This window comes from Hypomesus transpacificus, chromosome 9 (genome assembly GCF_021917145.1).
Source record: "Hypomesus transpacificus isolate Combined female chromosome 9, fHypTra1, whole genome shotgun sequence".
NCBI classification, from domain to species: Eukaryota; Metazoa; Chordata; class Actinopteri; order Osmeriformes; family Osmeridae; genus Hypomesus; species Hypomesus transpacificus.
The window spans coordinates 21,949,833-21,967,993 of NC_061068.1; the positions used below are offsets into that span (position 1 = coordinate 21,949,833).

The window sequence follows — 18,161 nt, forward strand, 5'->3', positions numbered from 1 at the left end:
GCTCCTTCAGCCTCCTGTGTGGAATCTTCTTATCTCGTCTTCCTGCAGAAATGGTCGTTTTGATTCTGCTGCCCTCTGCTGCTATATTTAATAACTTAGATGTCACATTGGCTACTTGAAAAATGTGACATGTATTGTGAAAACATGTATGTCTCCAATATACTAAGTACATTCAGTGTGAGATATGAAATATCAATAACCGTTTTTGCAGTAACGTGACAGAGTAGACGACTGTCTGTCGTTATAAGATTAATGACGAATAATGATGATGTTAAATAGCAATTTTTCGGAGACAAGAAGGACAACGTTTTAATCGTGTTTCCGTTTTCTTCACCGAGCAACAAACACTTTCTTCATCTGACTTGGCCTGCGCTGAGTAACTGGAACCTCTATCTCCAAAGGCACTATCTCTGCAAATCCGGGCTTCAAACTCACAACACCTCATCTATTTCTTTATCTGTCTGTCTCTATCTGTCTGTGTCTGTCTCTATCTTCTGTCTATCTCGGTCCGTCTCTATCTCTCGTTCTCTCTTCCCAGTCTCTTCACCCGGGCTGGAGGGCCATCACACGACTCGGAGCCACATCGGCCCGTGTGCGAGGCCATGACAGTGAGCGAGCCCCTCCTCCCTGGCCCCCCATGCTGCCTCAGGCTCTCCTTATCAGCTATGCTAGCTGTCATCTGCCTTCTATTAGAGTTCAGCCTGGCTGTGCCATATCGCCAGCCTGAGTGCCCGCGCCAGTGCCCGTGCTTTCTCATTCTGCTGGCAAATGCCCGCCTCGTCCGTGGAGACTGGAGGCATACATACATACATACATACATACATACATACATACATACATACATACATACATACATACAATGCACACAGACACGCACACAGACACACGCACACTGTCAAAAAAAGAACATTCTGAATTGAGTTTCATTGTGCTGTTGGCATGCTGTGGTAGAGTGTACCTCTAAAGCCAAAATAGGACCAAACATGACCAGGAACCACAAGGCTGCAACCGTTCGATAGTGACAAGCAACACCATGGCTTTCATTTACCTCTGCCAAACGACCAACGAGTGGGCATCTCTCTGCCACCATCTAAACAGTTACATGAAGTCATGCAATCTGTGTATTATGTTTCCCTTGTGGAAAAAAAGATCCCGGTTTCAAAATCTAGGTTGCAATGGTCTTTGGGCCAATCCGAGATTTTGGGTGGCCTCACGTTGCGTGTGTCTATATTAGTTCTGTCCTGAAGCACAGCTCACTTGCATGTGATTCCCTAACTATGCTGTGCCTTCCTTTTTTTTCTACCTCAGGGTAGAGGCTGCCTCTGCTGGAAATGTTGAGGGCAGCGGCAGCCAGCGGCGTTGATAATAGCTGATGCAACTACAAAGCAGATTTATTTCATGTCTTCTATCGGATCAGAGCGAGATGCTGCCTCCGAGCCAAGACAGTAGCTTTTTTGGAGCGTGACAGAGAAAAGTGTTGCACACTTTGTCAAAAGTAATGTTGATGCTCCATGAAAAGTCAGAGGCTTTGCTTCTTCAATTTCCAATATTTTATTTTTTTTATTTAAAAATGAGTAAGCAGACAGTTCTTGTGCTCCGTGAATACCAACATCAGTGTAAAACAGTTCATAATAGTTCCACACTTTCCTCACGTCTAGCACGATTGGATGAGCGGTATATCAAAATTCTTCAATGCTACAAGAATCTTAAAAAAAAAATCTTTTTTAACACTTTTGTTTTCATCTCAAGAAATAGACCAAAAAAATCTCTAAACAGGATGTAAAAATATACATCAATTTCGAAATGTTAAACAGGCTATTTAAATGCACAGATTTACTGGCACAAACTGGAGAGTGGCAGTGAGGAGATCGAGAGCTGGAGGGGACCGTGCGCGTGTGCGGTGACGGCTTCACTCTGTCAAAGACAGGGCCGTGATGCCTGCTGATTGGATGAGCCGCTAGGGGTGGAGATAGTTAGGATGAGACCAGCTCACTCTGCCCCTACTTCAGACCACAGCCACCTGGACTCCAAGCACCCAGCTCCTGGCATCCTCCTCACAGACGACCATCGCTGGCCCCCGCTACCCTGCGAAGAGCAGCATGGACCACAGGCCAGAAAACAAGCCTAATCAGAACTAGCATCCGGGGGAACGCGGGTCACAGCTGCACGAGCCCTTGGATAGCGACAGAACGCTAGTGTATTCTGACTATAAACCAGGACGGGGGAAGGAGAGATGGACCAGAAATAAAGGCTGAGGAGGATGAGGGAGACAGAGGATTCGGAGACACTCGGTGGGATGTCCACCTCCCCTCACAGCTGAAGCAGATGAGCAAAAGGACGCCGTCACGTCTGTCACTCCGGATCAGACTCGGAGTCATTGCTGTGAAATGACGAAGATCCACATCTTCCGAGAGGACTCTGAGGAGACGGGGTGAAGCCTTGAAACTCGGCCCGCAAGTCCAAGCTATTTGTGGGCGCACTGAGCCTGTGACCAGGCATGCGACAACACACTGCCCTCCAGCCTCCTCCAGAGTCCTCTCTAAGCACACTGTCCTATTCCAGGTCACCCCCCAAACTGCTACAGATTAGATAGATATACAGTGCGTACCTAGTACCTAAAATGTAGAGTACAGCACATTGCCAATCCAAGTACAGAATCGATGTTTACGGCACATGACACATTGGCATTGTTCTAGAAGGTACAGCAAACACTAGCATAACACATATCGACGTGATAACACAGCTTCTTCATTCATCAGTTTAGAGTTTTAAATATTAATGCAGAGAAGTAACAGTTTTAGTCACAAGGTTAACATAAAAATGAAGGTGTTATCATAGTTTGTGCAAACCAAAGCAACACTACAATCAGGTGATAGCTTTTCCTTTTTTACAAGAAACACTGGAGTCATTTATCTTCCATTTTGTGGTGGTGGTTTGTAGACCGTGACGGCTCGCTCAGTGCCTGATTAAAAATGTGTCTCCTTTTCCGTGACGGTTGATATCTTCCCATCAGCCTTCAGTTTGGCGTCGTTGATGGCGTAGGGGCTGGTGACTCCTGCTAGCTTGCCTCGCATCTTCAGGTCAGGGCTGGGGGTGGTCAGCTTCTTCATCCTCTGTTGGGGCAGAGACAGGCGGTCGCATCAAGATAATTCGCAACATATACTGCCCTTTCTACATGCACGATTCGTGTGTCACTGCGTTATAATGAGACGAAAGCATCTGCTGAATGAATACAGAACAATGTGTGACGTTTCGGCGATAAGGCAAAGTGTCTTCTGAGCTAACAGAGCACAGGAGCAGTGCCGGTGGGCAGTGATGTCGTTCAGTGATGTCGCCTTCTGTCGTACCTCAGTGAAGGTGCCTTCTGTCTTCCAGACCTGGACGATGATGCCCAGTGGGATGCAGACCATGGATGACATGGCCATCATCCACCCGATCCCGTAGCCCCAGTCTGGGTAGGTGTACACGTTGTTGTACTTCAGGGGCTTGTACTTGATCAGGAAGAAAAGGAAGGTGGCCTACAGACAAACAGGCAGGGTTAGGGTTACACTTGGGGTTGGGTTGCTACACGTGGCAGTGTTGGGAGGCGTATAGGATAAACCCTGCCTTAAACCTTAAAACTTAAGGTTAAACCTTAAAAGTAATCAAATACAAATTCAAACATGATGAAATCGAAACAACAGTTTGTATCAGTGCATCTTTCTCTCAATGTGGTCATCTGTGCTAAATATTGTTCCTGTCGTGGTAGTTGTTATTCATGGGCCACTCACTGCACAGATGCCTGGGGTCAGAATCATCCAGCACCACTTAATGAAGAACACAGGCTTGTAGCCAATCATATCCTCAATGTTCATGTAGAACCTGTCACTTCCTGAAACGAAACATGCCAGGTGGTCAAACACATGATATCAGTGGGTTTGTTATGCCCACCCTCAAACATGAAAGCAAGGTCAATATCACAATGTCGCAGAAGCCCAAACGTACCATATGACCTAGCGAATGATGACACCGTGTGCAAGCTACTCTAAACCAAGGCCTGCCTATGACACAGCAGTGTGTACTGTACCTACAGAGTGTCCTGTACCTACAGAGTGTACTATACCTACAGAGTGTCCTGTACCTACAGTGTGTACTATACCTACAGAGTGTCCTGTACCTACAGTGTGTACTATACCTACAGTGTGTACTATACCTACAGTGTGTACTGTACCTACAGAGTGTCCTGTACCTACAGTGTGTACTATACCTACAGAGTGTCCTGTACCTACAGTGTGTACTATACCTACAGTGTGTACTGTACCTACAGAGTGTCCTGTACCTACAGTGTGTACTATACCTACAGTGTGTACTGTACCTACAGTGTGTACTGTACCTACAGAGTGTACTATACCTACAGTGTGTACTGTACCTACAGTGTCCTGTACCTACAGAGTGTACTATACCTACAGTGTGTACTGTACCTACAGAGTGTACTATACCTACAGTGTGTACTGTACCTACAGTGTCCTGTACCTACAGAGTGTACTATACCTACAGTGTGTACTGTACCTACAGTGTCCTGTACCTACAGAGTGTACTATACCTACAGTGTGTACTATACCTACAGAGTGTACTGTACCTACAGTGTGTACTGTACCTACAGAGTGTCCTGTACCTACAGTGTGTACTATACCTACAGAGTGTACTGTACCTACAGTGTGTACTATACCTACAGAGTGTCCTGTACCTACAGTGTGTACTATACCTACAGAGTGTACTGTACCTACAGAGTGTACTATACCTACAGTGTGTACTATACCTACAGAGTGTACTATACCTACAGTGTGTACTGTACCTACAGAGTGGACTATACCTACAGAGTGTACTGTACCTACAGTGTGTACTATACCTACAGTGTGTACTGTACCTACAGAGTGTACTATACCTACAGTGTGTACTATACCTACAGAGTGTACTATACCTACAGAGTGTGCTGTACCTACAGTGTGTACTATACCTACAGAGTGTACTGTACCTACAGAGTGTACTATACCTACAGAGTGTACTGTACCTACAGTGTGTACTGTACCTACAGAGTGTCCTGTACCTACAGTGTTTACTATACCTACAGAGTGTACTGTACCTACAGAATGTACTATACCTACAGAGTGTACTGTACCTACAGTGTGTACTGTACCTACAGAGTGTACTGTACCTACAGTGTGGGACTCTAAGTGTGTGCTGGAGGTCCATCTCCAGCAGGGGGCACAGGTGTAATAATAATTTGTCTGGAGTTATTAGTAGACAGGGTAAGGTACTGCAAATCCATGGATGACATGGCTCTCACACTATAGTACAGGGGGATAGCTGTGGGAGAGGTGCAGGATTTGTTATGTGCTAATGCTAATCACAATCAGTAGATCAACTGTTGCCCTATCATGCATTCATGTATTCTAGCTTGTTCACTCCTATATGCTGTACGTGTTCTTGTTGTAGCCTACAGTATATTGTATACTGATGACGGTCATGGGTCGGCCTGAGAATACTACTGAACATCTGTTGGTTGTCTGTTATGTTTGTTTTGCTCCAGTGACGACGAATGCCATTGACGTCCCTCAGAGGGAGAAACGTTGCTACGACCGCTGAGTGTATTAACGGGTCATCGTTCTTGTCGAGGCGCACGTCAAATCTCTCTCCAGTCAGCTGGTTGTTCAATACTTACAACCCCCATACCCTGAACCAACCGTCCCCTGGTCCCAGCGGAGATCGACAACCCTTCCTTCCACATAGCTCATAAGAACAACCTATTCTAATATAAGGAGCTGCACGGTCCATATGTACTTACCGTAGACCCAGCCGATGCATATGCACTCAAAGATGGCCACAAACAGCAAACACATCCCGCTGGCAGCGTAGGAGTCAAACAGCTGGAACACGTACATACCACCCTGGCAAGACACGAGATCCTGGTTACTGTGACTAGACATCAGCCAACGCATTGACATCAAGCCCTTCACCCCCCTCCCGCCCCCCCCCCCCCCCCCCCCCTCCATCATCCCCAGGGCTGGCTAACACAAAGGTCTACGAGGAGCCGCGCCGGATAAGTTTACCGAAGGGTTTAATCACGGGTGAGAAATGTCATTAGGAAATCCAAGGTCAGCTAGATGGGTCTGTGGGCCCAGTTGCTGGGTTATAACACCTTCCTGGGAATGGTACAGCTTCCATTGGTGGACTAGACTTAGTTACAGGCTGCTGAACCAAGGAAGCCTCTGGAAGTCACGATGTGGTTTGCTCCATGACAACATTTCACCGTCAGCTCCGTGGGAGATTTATTCATGATGGACCACTCCGTGGAGGAATTCCACCAGAACAAGCTTTCAGAGGGTTCAGCAGGGAGACAGCCTGCTCGGCCAATGTGAAGCAGCATCCTGTCCTATTAATACACCTTCCTGATAGGACTTAAAAGCCCACTCCGCAAGAGCACCAAGCGGGGCACCGGTCGTCCTAGTGTACTTCAATAGTGGCATGTGTGGTTGTTTCAGGAAGTATAGAATAATCAGCCCATGTATGAAGAACGAAGCATTAGACGTGCTTCACAGGGTCCAGGTTAGCCACTCCAATACCACTCAGTAGTGTTTACCACTAACATAGCAGTACAGTATCAGCCAAGGACACGACATTGGGATGCCTGTTACGATGACCCCTTTTGCGTTCCTTGTAGGAAACTTTGGCACAGCTTTTTTTTTCACGGCAGAGTGTCAATTATTGGCCCAGAAAACAGAATGACTATGGACCCTAAGCAGACGTCGACCGATGCTACACGATAGGGTTAGTGTCGGAGGGAGAGATGCAGTCGATAGACGGTCAGGAATCCTGAAGGTACCTCTGTGAGCATGATGAGTCCCACGAAGAAGGAAGCGATAGACATGCCCAGGATGAGCAGCTCTCGGCGGTAGCCCCTCCTGAAGGTTTCGGGGTACATGTCCACCACGGCCGTCACCAGGCTCTCCACGCACACAAACTACACACACACACACACACAGCTTGGTGAAACATTGTCACGAACCTTTCGCATTATGTGCTGAGTTAGGTCAAGAAGTCGGAACAAACCATCTTGTTAACCCTCAGTCTCAACCCCCCTCTTGAATCATTGTATTAACTTAGCAGATACTTTTATCCAATGTAGAGGACAGGAATGGGATCTGAACCTGCAGCTTCCTGATCTGAGGTCAACTGCTCTACCACTGAGCCGATTCCCTTCCATTCCTCCCTGAGTGGAGGGACTGTCCTTCCCTGGCTGTCCAGGAGGGACTGTCCTTACCTGGCTGTCCAGGAGGGACTGTCCTTACCTGGCTGTCCAGGCCCAGGAAGATAAGCATCATGAAGAAGAGACAGGCCCACAGAGGAGCCAACGGCATCATGGTCACAGCCTTAGGGTAGGCTATGAAGGCCAGGCCTGGGCCTGTTGGACACATGGAAAAACGTCACAGAGCGAAGGCTCTGTTTCGCCAGCTTACATCATAGCAATCACTATTTGATATGTAGGGGGTGCTCGGCCTTGTTTAGACAAGCCTTCATGCAAAGACACATCGAGGGGGAAAGGTCGGAGACAGACACACTTAGACTCGACACAATCAGAATTCTCTTCAGCACAAAAAACAGCAGGCTGAATATCAGCAGGCATATCCTGTCTGCAATGTCAGCAGGCGTGTCCTGTGTGAAACAAAGTATTCATCTCTTAACTCGGCCGTACATAGCCCTGCTACATTATGCATGTCCCAGGTGAATAAGTGATACGGTGGAGTTGTAGCCGGCTAAGAGCTTCAACGCGGGGAAGTGATGTCACAGCCATTCTATTGGGTTCTCCCGTCTAATGGATGGAAGGGCTTGGATTCTCACCCGATTCTGCCACCGCCTCAATGGGCACCCCCTGTTCATAGGCCATGAAGCCCAGGACAGAGAAGATGGCAAAGCCGGCCACGAAGCTGGTCCCGCTGTTCAGACAGCACAGCATCAAACAGTCCCTGAGGGGGTAGAGAGAGGAGGCCGAGTTAACCCCTGAGGTCTGTCATTGATCACTTCACTCCTGCTAGTTTGTATAGTAACGTAATGAGGATGATTTAGTGGACACTTTAATGCAAAGGGATGGGGGGGATTTGAATCTGAGACCTCAACACTGCAGCCAGATGCTCTACCAATGAGCTTATTTCTATAGTTTTTTATTTCATTTGTTTTCTCCACTCAGAGAAAGAGAATGTGGGGTCACTGTGATGAAGTCACATAGGCAGCTGGATATCATGGACTCTGGCGTCCAGCAGCACTTGCACAAGCCCAAACCCCCAAGCTAGGCTACGTGGGAGCGGTTCTGCAGCTCACCGGTAGCAGTTGTTGTTGTAGGCGTTGTAGCTCCCCAGGGCAGTCAGACAGCCCAGACAGATGGCATAGGAGAAGAAGATCTGGGTCCCAGCATCTACCCAGACCTGCAGATACACCACACACACAGGCACACACACACACACAGGCATACACACACACACACAGGCATACACACACACACACTCACACACACAGGCATACATACACACACACAGGTATACACACACACACACACAGGCATAAACACACACACGCACAGGCATACACACACACACACACAGGCATACACACACACAGGCATACACACACACACAAACACAAGCATACACACACACACACACACACACACACACAGGCATACACACACACACACACAGGCATACACACACACACACACACAGGCATACACACACACACACACACAGGCATACACACACACACACACAGGCATACACACACACACACACACACATCGATGAGACGAGTCACGTACACACTGGACCTGAGGCCAAAGGTCAAAGTTCAAGGTCTGAGATGTTTGAGATGTTCTTGGTTCAGCTTCTCCCTAACAGCGTATTTCCTGGTTTCAGCTCGACCATCGGACCCCATCCCAGATTCTACTCATGCAGACAGCTAAATCATGCATGCCTTTACATTATCTTGACAGTAGAATGGCTTCCAATCTCTAAATTGAGCACAGAAGAATCAACTCTGCGTGACCTGGCTTCAACTCCCACGTGGTACTCAAGGGATTGTTCCAGACTATTTTGACTGCATATCAAATTGATTATTCTGTATTACGCAAGCATGGCAACACATCCGGCAATGCTTTACATCAAGATTACAGGAACTACATAACAACATAGCAAATACACATAGTAAAAACATATGGGGTATTATCATGCTTGTGCTCTCTCCAGACAAACTTCTGTCTCAAAGCTCACCTCCTCTTCCCTCCCTCGGAGGATACACTACTCAATCTGTAGGTACACAGTAATTGCTATGTGATTGAAGTATAGGTTATAACAACAGTGTAAGAAGTGTACGTATGGGGGAGGGGGGGAGGGGTTGAAGGGGGCTAAGCGGCATTTGTGAAACCCCAAAAATGTGCACACCCAACGTCTCCAATAGCAAGTTACAATTGGGTAGTAACTTCTACTGATAAAATGTATGGAGGTGTAACTGCATATCTGTCCCTATGTAACTACAACGTTGTTACAGTAGGTATTAATATGTGATTACACAGTAGTTATTGTCACCTTAATCTAAAGTGTTGCCACACAACTTACAGCGACTGTAGTTTTACGTTAATGACTCTGGTAATGCACTACATTCCCAAACTGTCGGCTGACAGGTGGGGAAGCAATACTGTCCAGCACACATTTTAATATCAGTGAGAAAACATTTTATAACAAGTACGAAGAAAGCCCTGGAGCAGGATCTAGCGAGCAGGCACAGGTGAATGTGTGTTTAATGCAGCGTACTTTTTTCGAAAACACTCCCACATAACCATTGAGGCACTAATCTCATTTACTTGGGAAACAATCGACAACTCACGGTTTTCTCTCCCCTTTAGAGAGTTTCCAGGGAAACTCCTGTGACCGCACAAACACAAACCCATCTCCCTCTCCAAGAACATCCTTTCTATGGCGATGTGCCTTAATGTTCCTTTCATTTCACACACGACTGCAGCCGATGCTTTTCGCTTTTGGCTCGGAGTGAACGTTAGCGAAGAAGAAGAAGGCCCAGGTCCAGACATTGCCTGTTGATGTTGTGTCTAATTTGGATGGCCTGTTTGGTCATGTTGAGACAGCAGGATGCAACCTCAATCCAACTTCTTTCTTTGAAGTATAAAACATATATTCTTTGATATAACTGTCTTCGGTCCCCACACAATCTACAAGGTCTCGCGTTTGTTCTTTATTTCTTCCTCCATTGTCAGACCCAGAGTACCAGGGATAAATGTTCACAGCTGCCAATGGAGGCCTGAAGTAAGGTAGGGGAGGTCTGAGGTGGAGAGTCCAGCCCCAGGAGTGGGGGAGGCTGGCAGGGTTGCAGGTCGGAGGGCACAGAGACCAGGAATGCACAAAGAGAAAGACGGTGGCGGAGGAAGAGGACGGGGCGAGGAAGGGCGAGCAAGGAGCCAATAGTTTGTAAAGGAGAGAGGGATGGAGGGAGGGAATCGTGATGGAGGGAGAGCTGGATGGAGTGAGGGAGGGAGGGCGAGGGCAGCAGGCCAGAGGCAGTGGTGGGTGAGGTTGGGTGGGGGGGAGGGGTGATGAAAGGAGGTAGAGTGAGAGAGGGTGGGTGGGTGACACACAACAGTCCACAGAAGCTGGGGAACAGACCCCTGATTGTCTCTTCAACAGCTAATTCCACATGGGTGTCAGAGCGATGTCTCCCTCTCCCTAACAGTCACTCTTTATCTCTCTCTCTCTTTTGTTCTCTTGCTCTCCTTTTCTCTCACCTTTCACTCGGTTTCCTCCTATCTGTCTTTCTCTCTCAACTTTTCTTTTCTTGGTACTGTTTTTGAAAACGTTCTCCATTACCTCTCCATTGACCCTCTCCTTCAGTCAAGCTTGGAGGTGCAGCGTTTATCAGCCTTTTTAAGCAGGATATTATGCACATTTTTGAAGAAAAGAAAACTGCAGACTTCCACAGGCACGCAATCGATAATCAATCAAAAATGGTCAAGGTGTCAGCATGGAGCCTGGTTTGATTTGTCTACGACACACACAGTAATACTTCCACTCAGCGCATCTCATTGCTTGGATATTTCACACCAGCTAAGCGTGCCAAACAGCCCGATTTTTGTACATCATCAACAGACCGCCTGAACGTGTGACATCATCCTTTCCATGGCGGCATGACACCTCCAACGGCTGGCACCAGATCAACAGTGTTGCCTAGCGACCTCGGAGGTCTGCTGCCTCGGGATCAGTCGGATGAGCAGCGCACGCTCCTCCAAGACCAGGCCTGCTTGCTCATCTCTCACACGGTCGTGTGACCTCGTCCCCGCCTCATCCTCTGCACCCCCTGCCCTCCGCCAGCCAACCATCTGCTCCTTCGGTCAGCCAACGTGCTTCCTCACACCCATCTACAAACCTGGCCAGTCTGGTCACCATCTTCCTCCTCCCACTCTGACGGCAGCTTACCTGGGGGTCTACGACGACAGACAGGCAGACAGAGCTCACGGCCCCTCGGGGTTGTCCCAGCGCTCTGCACGGCAGCTTACCTGGGGGTCGGAGAGGCGGGAGATGTCGGGGTAGAGGTAGAACTTGATCCCTTCGGATGCGCCTGGCAGCGTCACCCCTCGTATGAGCAAGATGAGCAGCATGGCGTAGGGGAAGGTGGCGGTCACGTACACCACCTGCACACAGGGAGAACACATCACTGGAACGTTACCTCTACCTGTGCCTGTGCCTCTACCTGGATTGCTGCTCTGACAATTGTACTAGCACACCACTGTGTATTTGTATTTTTAACTACCGATGGTCAAACTATCGTAGAAAATGTGAAAACTCCTCTTGGCATCTGGATCCAGCTACAGTACGCATCTTTTGGACTGCAGCCATTTTCTTGGGCTTACATGTTGCTGGTTTGACCTACTGAAACTTGGGGGTCACAGGAGCGATCAGTCTGATCAGTCTGAATCGCTGACAAGTGGCCAGGTTTCAGTTCTGAAAAGCCTAATTGAAAGCAGATTGAATCGTTTATTCTCTCGGGGAAGGAAGAAGTAGTGAGCTGCAAGCCAGAGGTTTGTCTGGAGAGAGCACTGTTAGAGAACACAACCATGTCACCAAAGGAGAGGACTGAAATAGAATCGTGTGGCTGTTCCTGTGTCCAGGCTTGTCAGAATGATGTTCATGTTGTCTGGATCATCAGCGGTCCCCCACACACCAGTCTGCCGGACCAGAATCCTCTGGGATATGGGGGAAATGTTTCTCTCAAACACAAAAGCCCAGACTAGCTGTCTGAATGCAGTAGTAAAACGCTTGCTCTTCAAATACTGTCAGAATGACTCCTTCACACAGTGGAATAGGTAGCCCACTTCAGTTATCTCTCACAGCAGCTAAAGCATTCGTATTGAGCTACGAAAGGTCCTCATAAATTAGCATTTTGAGGTCCTTTCAGTCCCAAGAACAAAACGTCTCTTGGGGGTGGTGGCTGTAAGTCCCTGTTGCATTGGCATCAAGTCAAGACCAATTGAGGACAAGACAGAGTCTGGATTGAACAGGCCTCAGGCCAGGGCTCCCCCAAGGCAGTCAGAGCCCAGCTGAGTGATGTTGGCAGTGTGGGAAAATGTGCAGCACACCACCATCCAATTACTAGGAGCCTCTCAGGTGACCCTTCTCATTCTACTGTACTTTCAACAGCAGCTCCATGAATGAAGTGAAAAAAAAAACAGGCCTGGCTTGTCGTACAACAAATACATGGTGTCCGCTCAAGTACTTTCAAGATGGTGAAAGCTTGTTAATTGAACCACCCCTATACAATTGATACTAACGACTATGGTGAAGAACCTGTCAGGCTTTTTAAAAGGGTACTGTTGCCAAGGTGGTAAACAGTCCATTTTTGTCCACAGAATATTCTGTTTCATTTTAGTCAATTCACCGACCATAACAAGAAACCAACACAATCGACTTCCGGGAAAAAACATTTCCAAGGCAACACTGACAAGAGTAACTGAAATTGAATACACCCTAAACTAAGCTCCTTTAATCCTACCATGGCCTACAGTGTGAGAGTGGGAACCATTGCTTTCTCTTTGATTCAGATATCCCTCAATTAGTCTAATAAAACGATTACACATCCAAGGCTATGGTTATCCCTCTCGCACCCCAACAGCCCCGACTCCAGCTTTCCCCTCAGTGGCATGCACAAGGTTTCTGGAGAAGGAAAAGGCCGATGATTCATCTCCCCATGCAACTCGCAACACTCGCAAACTCCCCTCCAGCTCACCACAGGACAAAGTTGAACCATTCTGAATTTGACTGATCAAACTCCCCTAACCCATAAATCTCACGGCAGCTTATGAGAATCTCTTGCAAACAGGCCCACAAAAGCAAAAACAGCTTAGCAAATGGCCTGAATGCTCTGTGCTGTGTATAGGGGTGAGACAGAGAAGAAAAGCATCTGGCTAACAGCAGTAATTCCTCCTAGCGGGGTGGAGAGGGAGGCTGGAGTGGGAACTCTGCATGCTCCTCATGATCGCTTTACTTTCCTCCAGTGAATGCAGAAATCAATCTTGGACTGGCTGCTAAAGCCTTGCCATGAAGGAGCATTCTTCCCTGTTACTTCATGTCCGAACAAAAGCCACTTCAGGAGATATAGGCATCTCTGCCTAATTCTTTTTGCCCGGATCTGTACAATGTGAGCCCATTAATTTTTCCTCACACATCTCTCTTCCTTTCTCTACCCTGCTCATTCTGGCTCATTGAATCTGTAAGACTTTCTTAAAGACTGCTAAGCGAGAAGCATCCAGAGGGGAAGACTAGCGACAGAGCACTGGCTGCTGGCAGACGGTCCGGGGACACTCTAAAGAGAAGGATTCTGGGTAGAAAGCCGATGGAGAGGATAACCAGGGGGCCCTTTTGTGTTCCTGAACACAGAAAGAACACACAGAGCTTGCTTTGAGGTTGTTTGGAGAATAAGAAGTGTTTGAACTGAAACACTGTCAGTGTCGCGTTGGTTTTGTCCCCTACGCTACGCTTTGTCTTCACGCGTATACACACACACTTTCCCTCAGCATAGTACACAACGTGCCTGTAAAACATATCAGAGCCACCTATGTTACCAGAGAGACACCTAGGTATGTAGACACAAAATTAGCTTTTTAACATTTCCTTTACATTTTTGCGCCAGAAGAGTGGTATATTTTTTTTATAGAGCTAGCTTGGCAGTTGGCTTTAAAAAGTTAGCAACAAAAAAAAAGGGATTATTGTTTTGACTTTTATTGAATTCGATGAGTAATCAGATGCAATGCAATATCCAAATAAATTGTGTTTTTACCTTTCCTGTTGATTTGGGGCCTTTCCATATGCAGAAGTAGCATATGAACCAGGCCAGAGCCAGGCATAGGGCAAGTTCCCAGCGCAACTTCCCAATGTGCTCAATCCCACTCGATATGTTAAGAACTCTGCGCCTGTCGGGCGAAACATGTCATATCAAAACACCATTACTTCTCCCATGACAACAGTCTTCACAGGGAAACGCTTGAACCTAATTAGCTTCCATGACTTCCCACTAATCGAAGGACCAGGCAACAGCATGAGATGAGACGAGAACCCAGAACCACTTGGCACAAAAGTCCCCCAAATGCGCCATCCTCCATTGATCATTTCTGACATGTTCTTGGGTCTGTTCCTCAGTCGGGGCAAGGGAAGCTCTTCCTCTTACTAGTGGACAGCATAGAGAGGAAGAGCTACTATCCAGGCCAGTGCTGCTGGGGCTTTGCCTCGTAGCAGCTGAGTCTGGGCCAGAACCACACATCCTCACAGAATAACAAGTACCAGTCTACGGCTCTAAGGGACGTTAATAATATTCCAGACTTATTATTCCAGAACCTGTCAACTTGTCGTACCCGTGCGTACTTAGGTTAGGGTTGGCCTTGCCGTTTTCTACTACGCTAGGGATATCTGAGAAGGTAGGTCGACATCGACATGAACGCTGGCTCAAGTAAACCGGGCCAGAGACACTGGTTGATGTGAAGGAATACATCTTTACTCTCCTGCAGTAGGGTGAATTCGGGTAATCTGGGACATTGGGTAATGTGGGACACCTAAACTCCAGAGCGTTTTTTCTTCTCTGCTATGGCAATGTCTAGTCGACTGAACTTGACTCTAGGTTTAGCATGAATGTTATGTGACTGAAATCACAAAACGTGATTGGTGTGGTGACACAGAAGGGGTCAGGGCACTAGTTAATCAGGAAGCTCTGAATTCACCCAACATCAAGTCTATTGAAAAATCAAAACACTGCCATGTAAGCAATAGCTTGTTATTGTACAGTTTGTAAACTGTATTGATGGATATTACGATATAAAAGGAATTCCACCTTTGTTATCTAATAGGATAGCCTATTTATAGATACTGTACAGTAGTAGCATGACTAAGATACAGTACATTAAATGAGTATTTGGCATCAATCTTAGAACTGGTCAGTTATTGTTGCCAGAATCATGGTGATGCTCTAGTAGGCATTTCCTTCATGCCTGTCTTTGGCAGTGATACAGGATCTGCACAACATAACACGCTGACATCGCCACATTTGTGTCCACAACATCTCTGGCTGCGCAACTGCCCTTCTGCAGCATGTAGACACAGATCCCTGAAAGGGGAGGACAAATTGTCCGGGGGTTTTTATTAAGAGGGTTATGGTTGGGCAAAGTGCTTTTCAGTAAGGTGGGCTGGTTTGACCACAAACTTTTGCCGAGCCAGTAAGACAACCATACAACATAGATTTGCTCAGTCATAGAGACTTGTTCAGTCATACAGTAACTACAGTTGACAAGAAATATGCACTTACTCCCAGAACTCAATCACTGGTGATGTAGCATTGGGGTTGGTGAAGTTGGTACTATTTGCTCCATGGAAATCAACACAGTTTTCTATGTAAACAAAGGTGGACAAACGTTATCAAGAGGATATACCGAAGAATATTTTGCCCATGGGACCACGTTCAGCTAACACTACCAGCTATTACCAAGATCAGATAGTCTCATTGAAGTGTGTTTCAAATGGTAAAGTAAGACTGCACCTTTAAAGTGAAACCATGCCACTCACCTGTGTTCCACTCATGGCCACATGCAGCCCAAGGCAGTTCGGTTGTAAAGCAGTTGAAAAGGTAGAAGATTGCCCACGCCAATATGACCACATAATACACATTTAGATGTGCTTCAATCACTTGAGTTGCGTATCCAATACCTGAGAAAAACGGATGGGAGATGGTGAAGTGGGGGGTGATGCTTGGACAGCACACGAGCACCTCTAATCATTCGCTCATTCAAGAAGGGGAATCAAAGCATGCAGCGTTACCCTCAAACAGTGGACACACTTTCCTCCAGCATGTGATTCCTCCTTCGCTGGTGAACTGGCCCAGCGCCGTCTCCAAGAAGAACACGGGAATGCCACAGCACACGAAGAAGATGACATAGGGCACGAAGAAAGCACCTGGCCAAGAGACAGAAACAACGAGTTGAATCCTCACTGCAACGTCTCAGTCCCACTCAGTTCGTTCAGTCTAAGTTCCACTTATAAGAGTTCAGTCTCCTTAAATAACTTTTTCCCCCCGTTTTAACGGAGAATCGAAATCCTTTCTGTGTGAGATCCTGCAATACATTGGCATTCTCCTACTCTGCTACTTCTATGATAGCACAAGGTTTGAAAGTCTGGCACTGTGTTACAGGAGACAGGTAGAAAAGGTTGCAAGGTTGATAAAGCTACCATCCAACTAGTGGTACTGTAGTCATGGTACTGTAGTCATGGTGCTGTGGTGGTAGTTGGTGGTGTTGGAGGTAGTGATGGACTGGCTGTGCTATACCAGACAGTTACCAAGGAAGTGTTGGAAATACAGCAGGTGAGGTGTTGCTGCACCCCACGATGTCAAAATCGAATTCTGTCAGAACATCTTACCTCCTCCATTTTTATAACACAGGTAGGGAAACCTCCACACATTTCCAAGTCCAATGATCTCTCCGGCGACAGAGAGGAAAAACTCGATCTTGTTATTCCAGTGACCTCTCTCGTTCACCTCCGTCTTGCTGCTTACCACGGCGGAAGCCTCTGGATCCAGGGCGTCCTCCGGTTTTCCATTTATAATGGGAATTGTCTTTTCGGCTGTCATGACGTTTTAACAGCCTGAAACAAATGGATCACACACCTCTGGTTAAGATTATAGCCGAAGCCAATACCATGCAGAATGCTCATTAGCATTTCTTGAATAGCAGGGTGTTTCATTCATCATTAAACCTCTAAAGATTGGAACTGAGTGACCATCTCAGGCAGTTGATTAAAGGAAATGCAAATGATTGTATTGTAATTAGACAGTAATAGTCCAGAGTAGTTAGTTAGTGGTACTACTGCTTGTCTACAGTCTATAGTAGATGCCATAGACACACACTATGGTAGACAAATGCACTTGTTGATCATGAGAGGGCTCACTTACAAAGTCAACTATCAGAGCTCCTCTAGAAACACCTGAGGTGCTAAACATAAAACTAAACTATTCTGATGAAGAGAAACACAACATCTGGTAGAAACTAGATTCTAGAAGTCCAACACAGTCAAAATTTGATTAAGACCTACTCACCAATGTGGTTGTACTGTAAACCGTAGTTGATTATCCGCGATGATTATCGCGATGATTATCCGCACTTGGCTTCACAAGACAAGGGATGGTTAAGCTTAACCGGCGCGAGAGAAGAAAAAAAGACAATTGTATTCGCCGTTGACTGTGGTTGTTTTGTTTGTCTCTCGCTATATAAAGGAAGCTCCCAGAGGAGGCGATGCTATCTCGCACAAGGCAATAGATAACATGAAACTGACTGCCCTGCCACTGTCTCCGCAATCTGATCTCAACCGCCTCTCATTGGAAAACAGCCATGTGGTAGCCAACTACCTTGCATCTTGCAATGTCATTTACCATACGCTACACAGTACAGGCGACAGAGACTGGGAAAGAGTGAACGAGGCAGGCGGCCAATACTGTAGATCTGATTAAGATCATATAAAAACTGCATCAAATATTTTAGACTCGCTAGCCTCAGTGAGTCTGTAGTTTTGCCACATTTATTAACCCAGGGTATA

At 46.9% G+C, this 18,161-nt stretch overlaps 1 protein-coding gene across 1 annotated transcript; it reads right to left on the reverse strand.

Moving 5' to 3' along the window:
- Window positions 1–1,535: 1,535 nt before the first annotated feature.
- On the reverse strand, window positions 1,536–17,936 carry slc6a11b (solute carrier family 6 member 11b). The gene is made up of 15 exons (XM_047024758.1): window positions 17,665–17,936; window positions 16,989–17,213; window positions 16,392–16,526; window positions 16,140–16,280; window positions 15,883–15,964; window positions 14,368–14,500; window positions 11,591–11,725; window positions 8,356–8,459; window positions 7,879–8,003; window positions 7,329–7,441; window positions 6,863–7,000; window positions 5,825–5,927; window positions 3,771–3,871; window positions 3,348–3,518; window positions 1,536–3,113 (listed from the first exon to the last, which is right to left on the reverse strand). Exons 2-15 carry the CDS (start codon window positions 17,197–17,199, stop codon window positions 2,967–2,969), a joined length of 1,839 nt encoding a protein of 612 aa, XP_046880714.1. The 5' UTR covers window positions 17,200–17,213; window positions 17,665–17,936; the 3' UTR covers window positions 1,536–2,966.
- Between the last annotated feature and the right edge of the window lie 225 nt (window positions 17,937–18,161).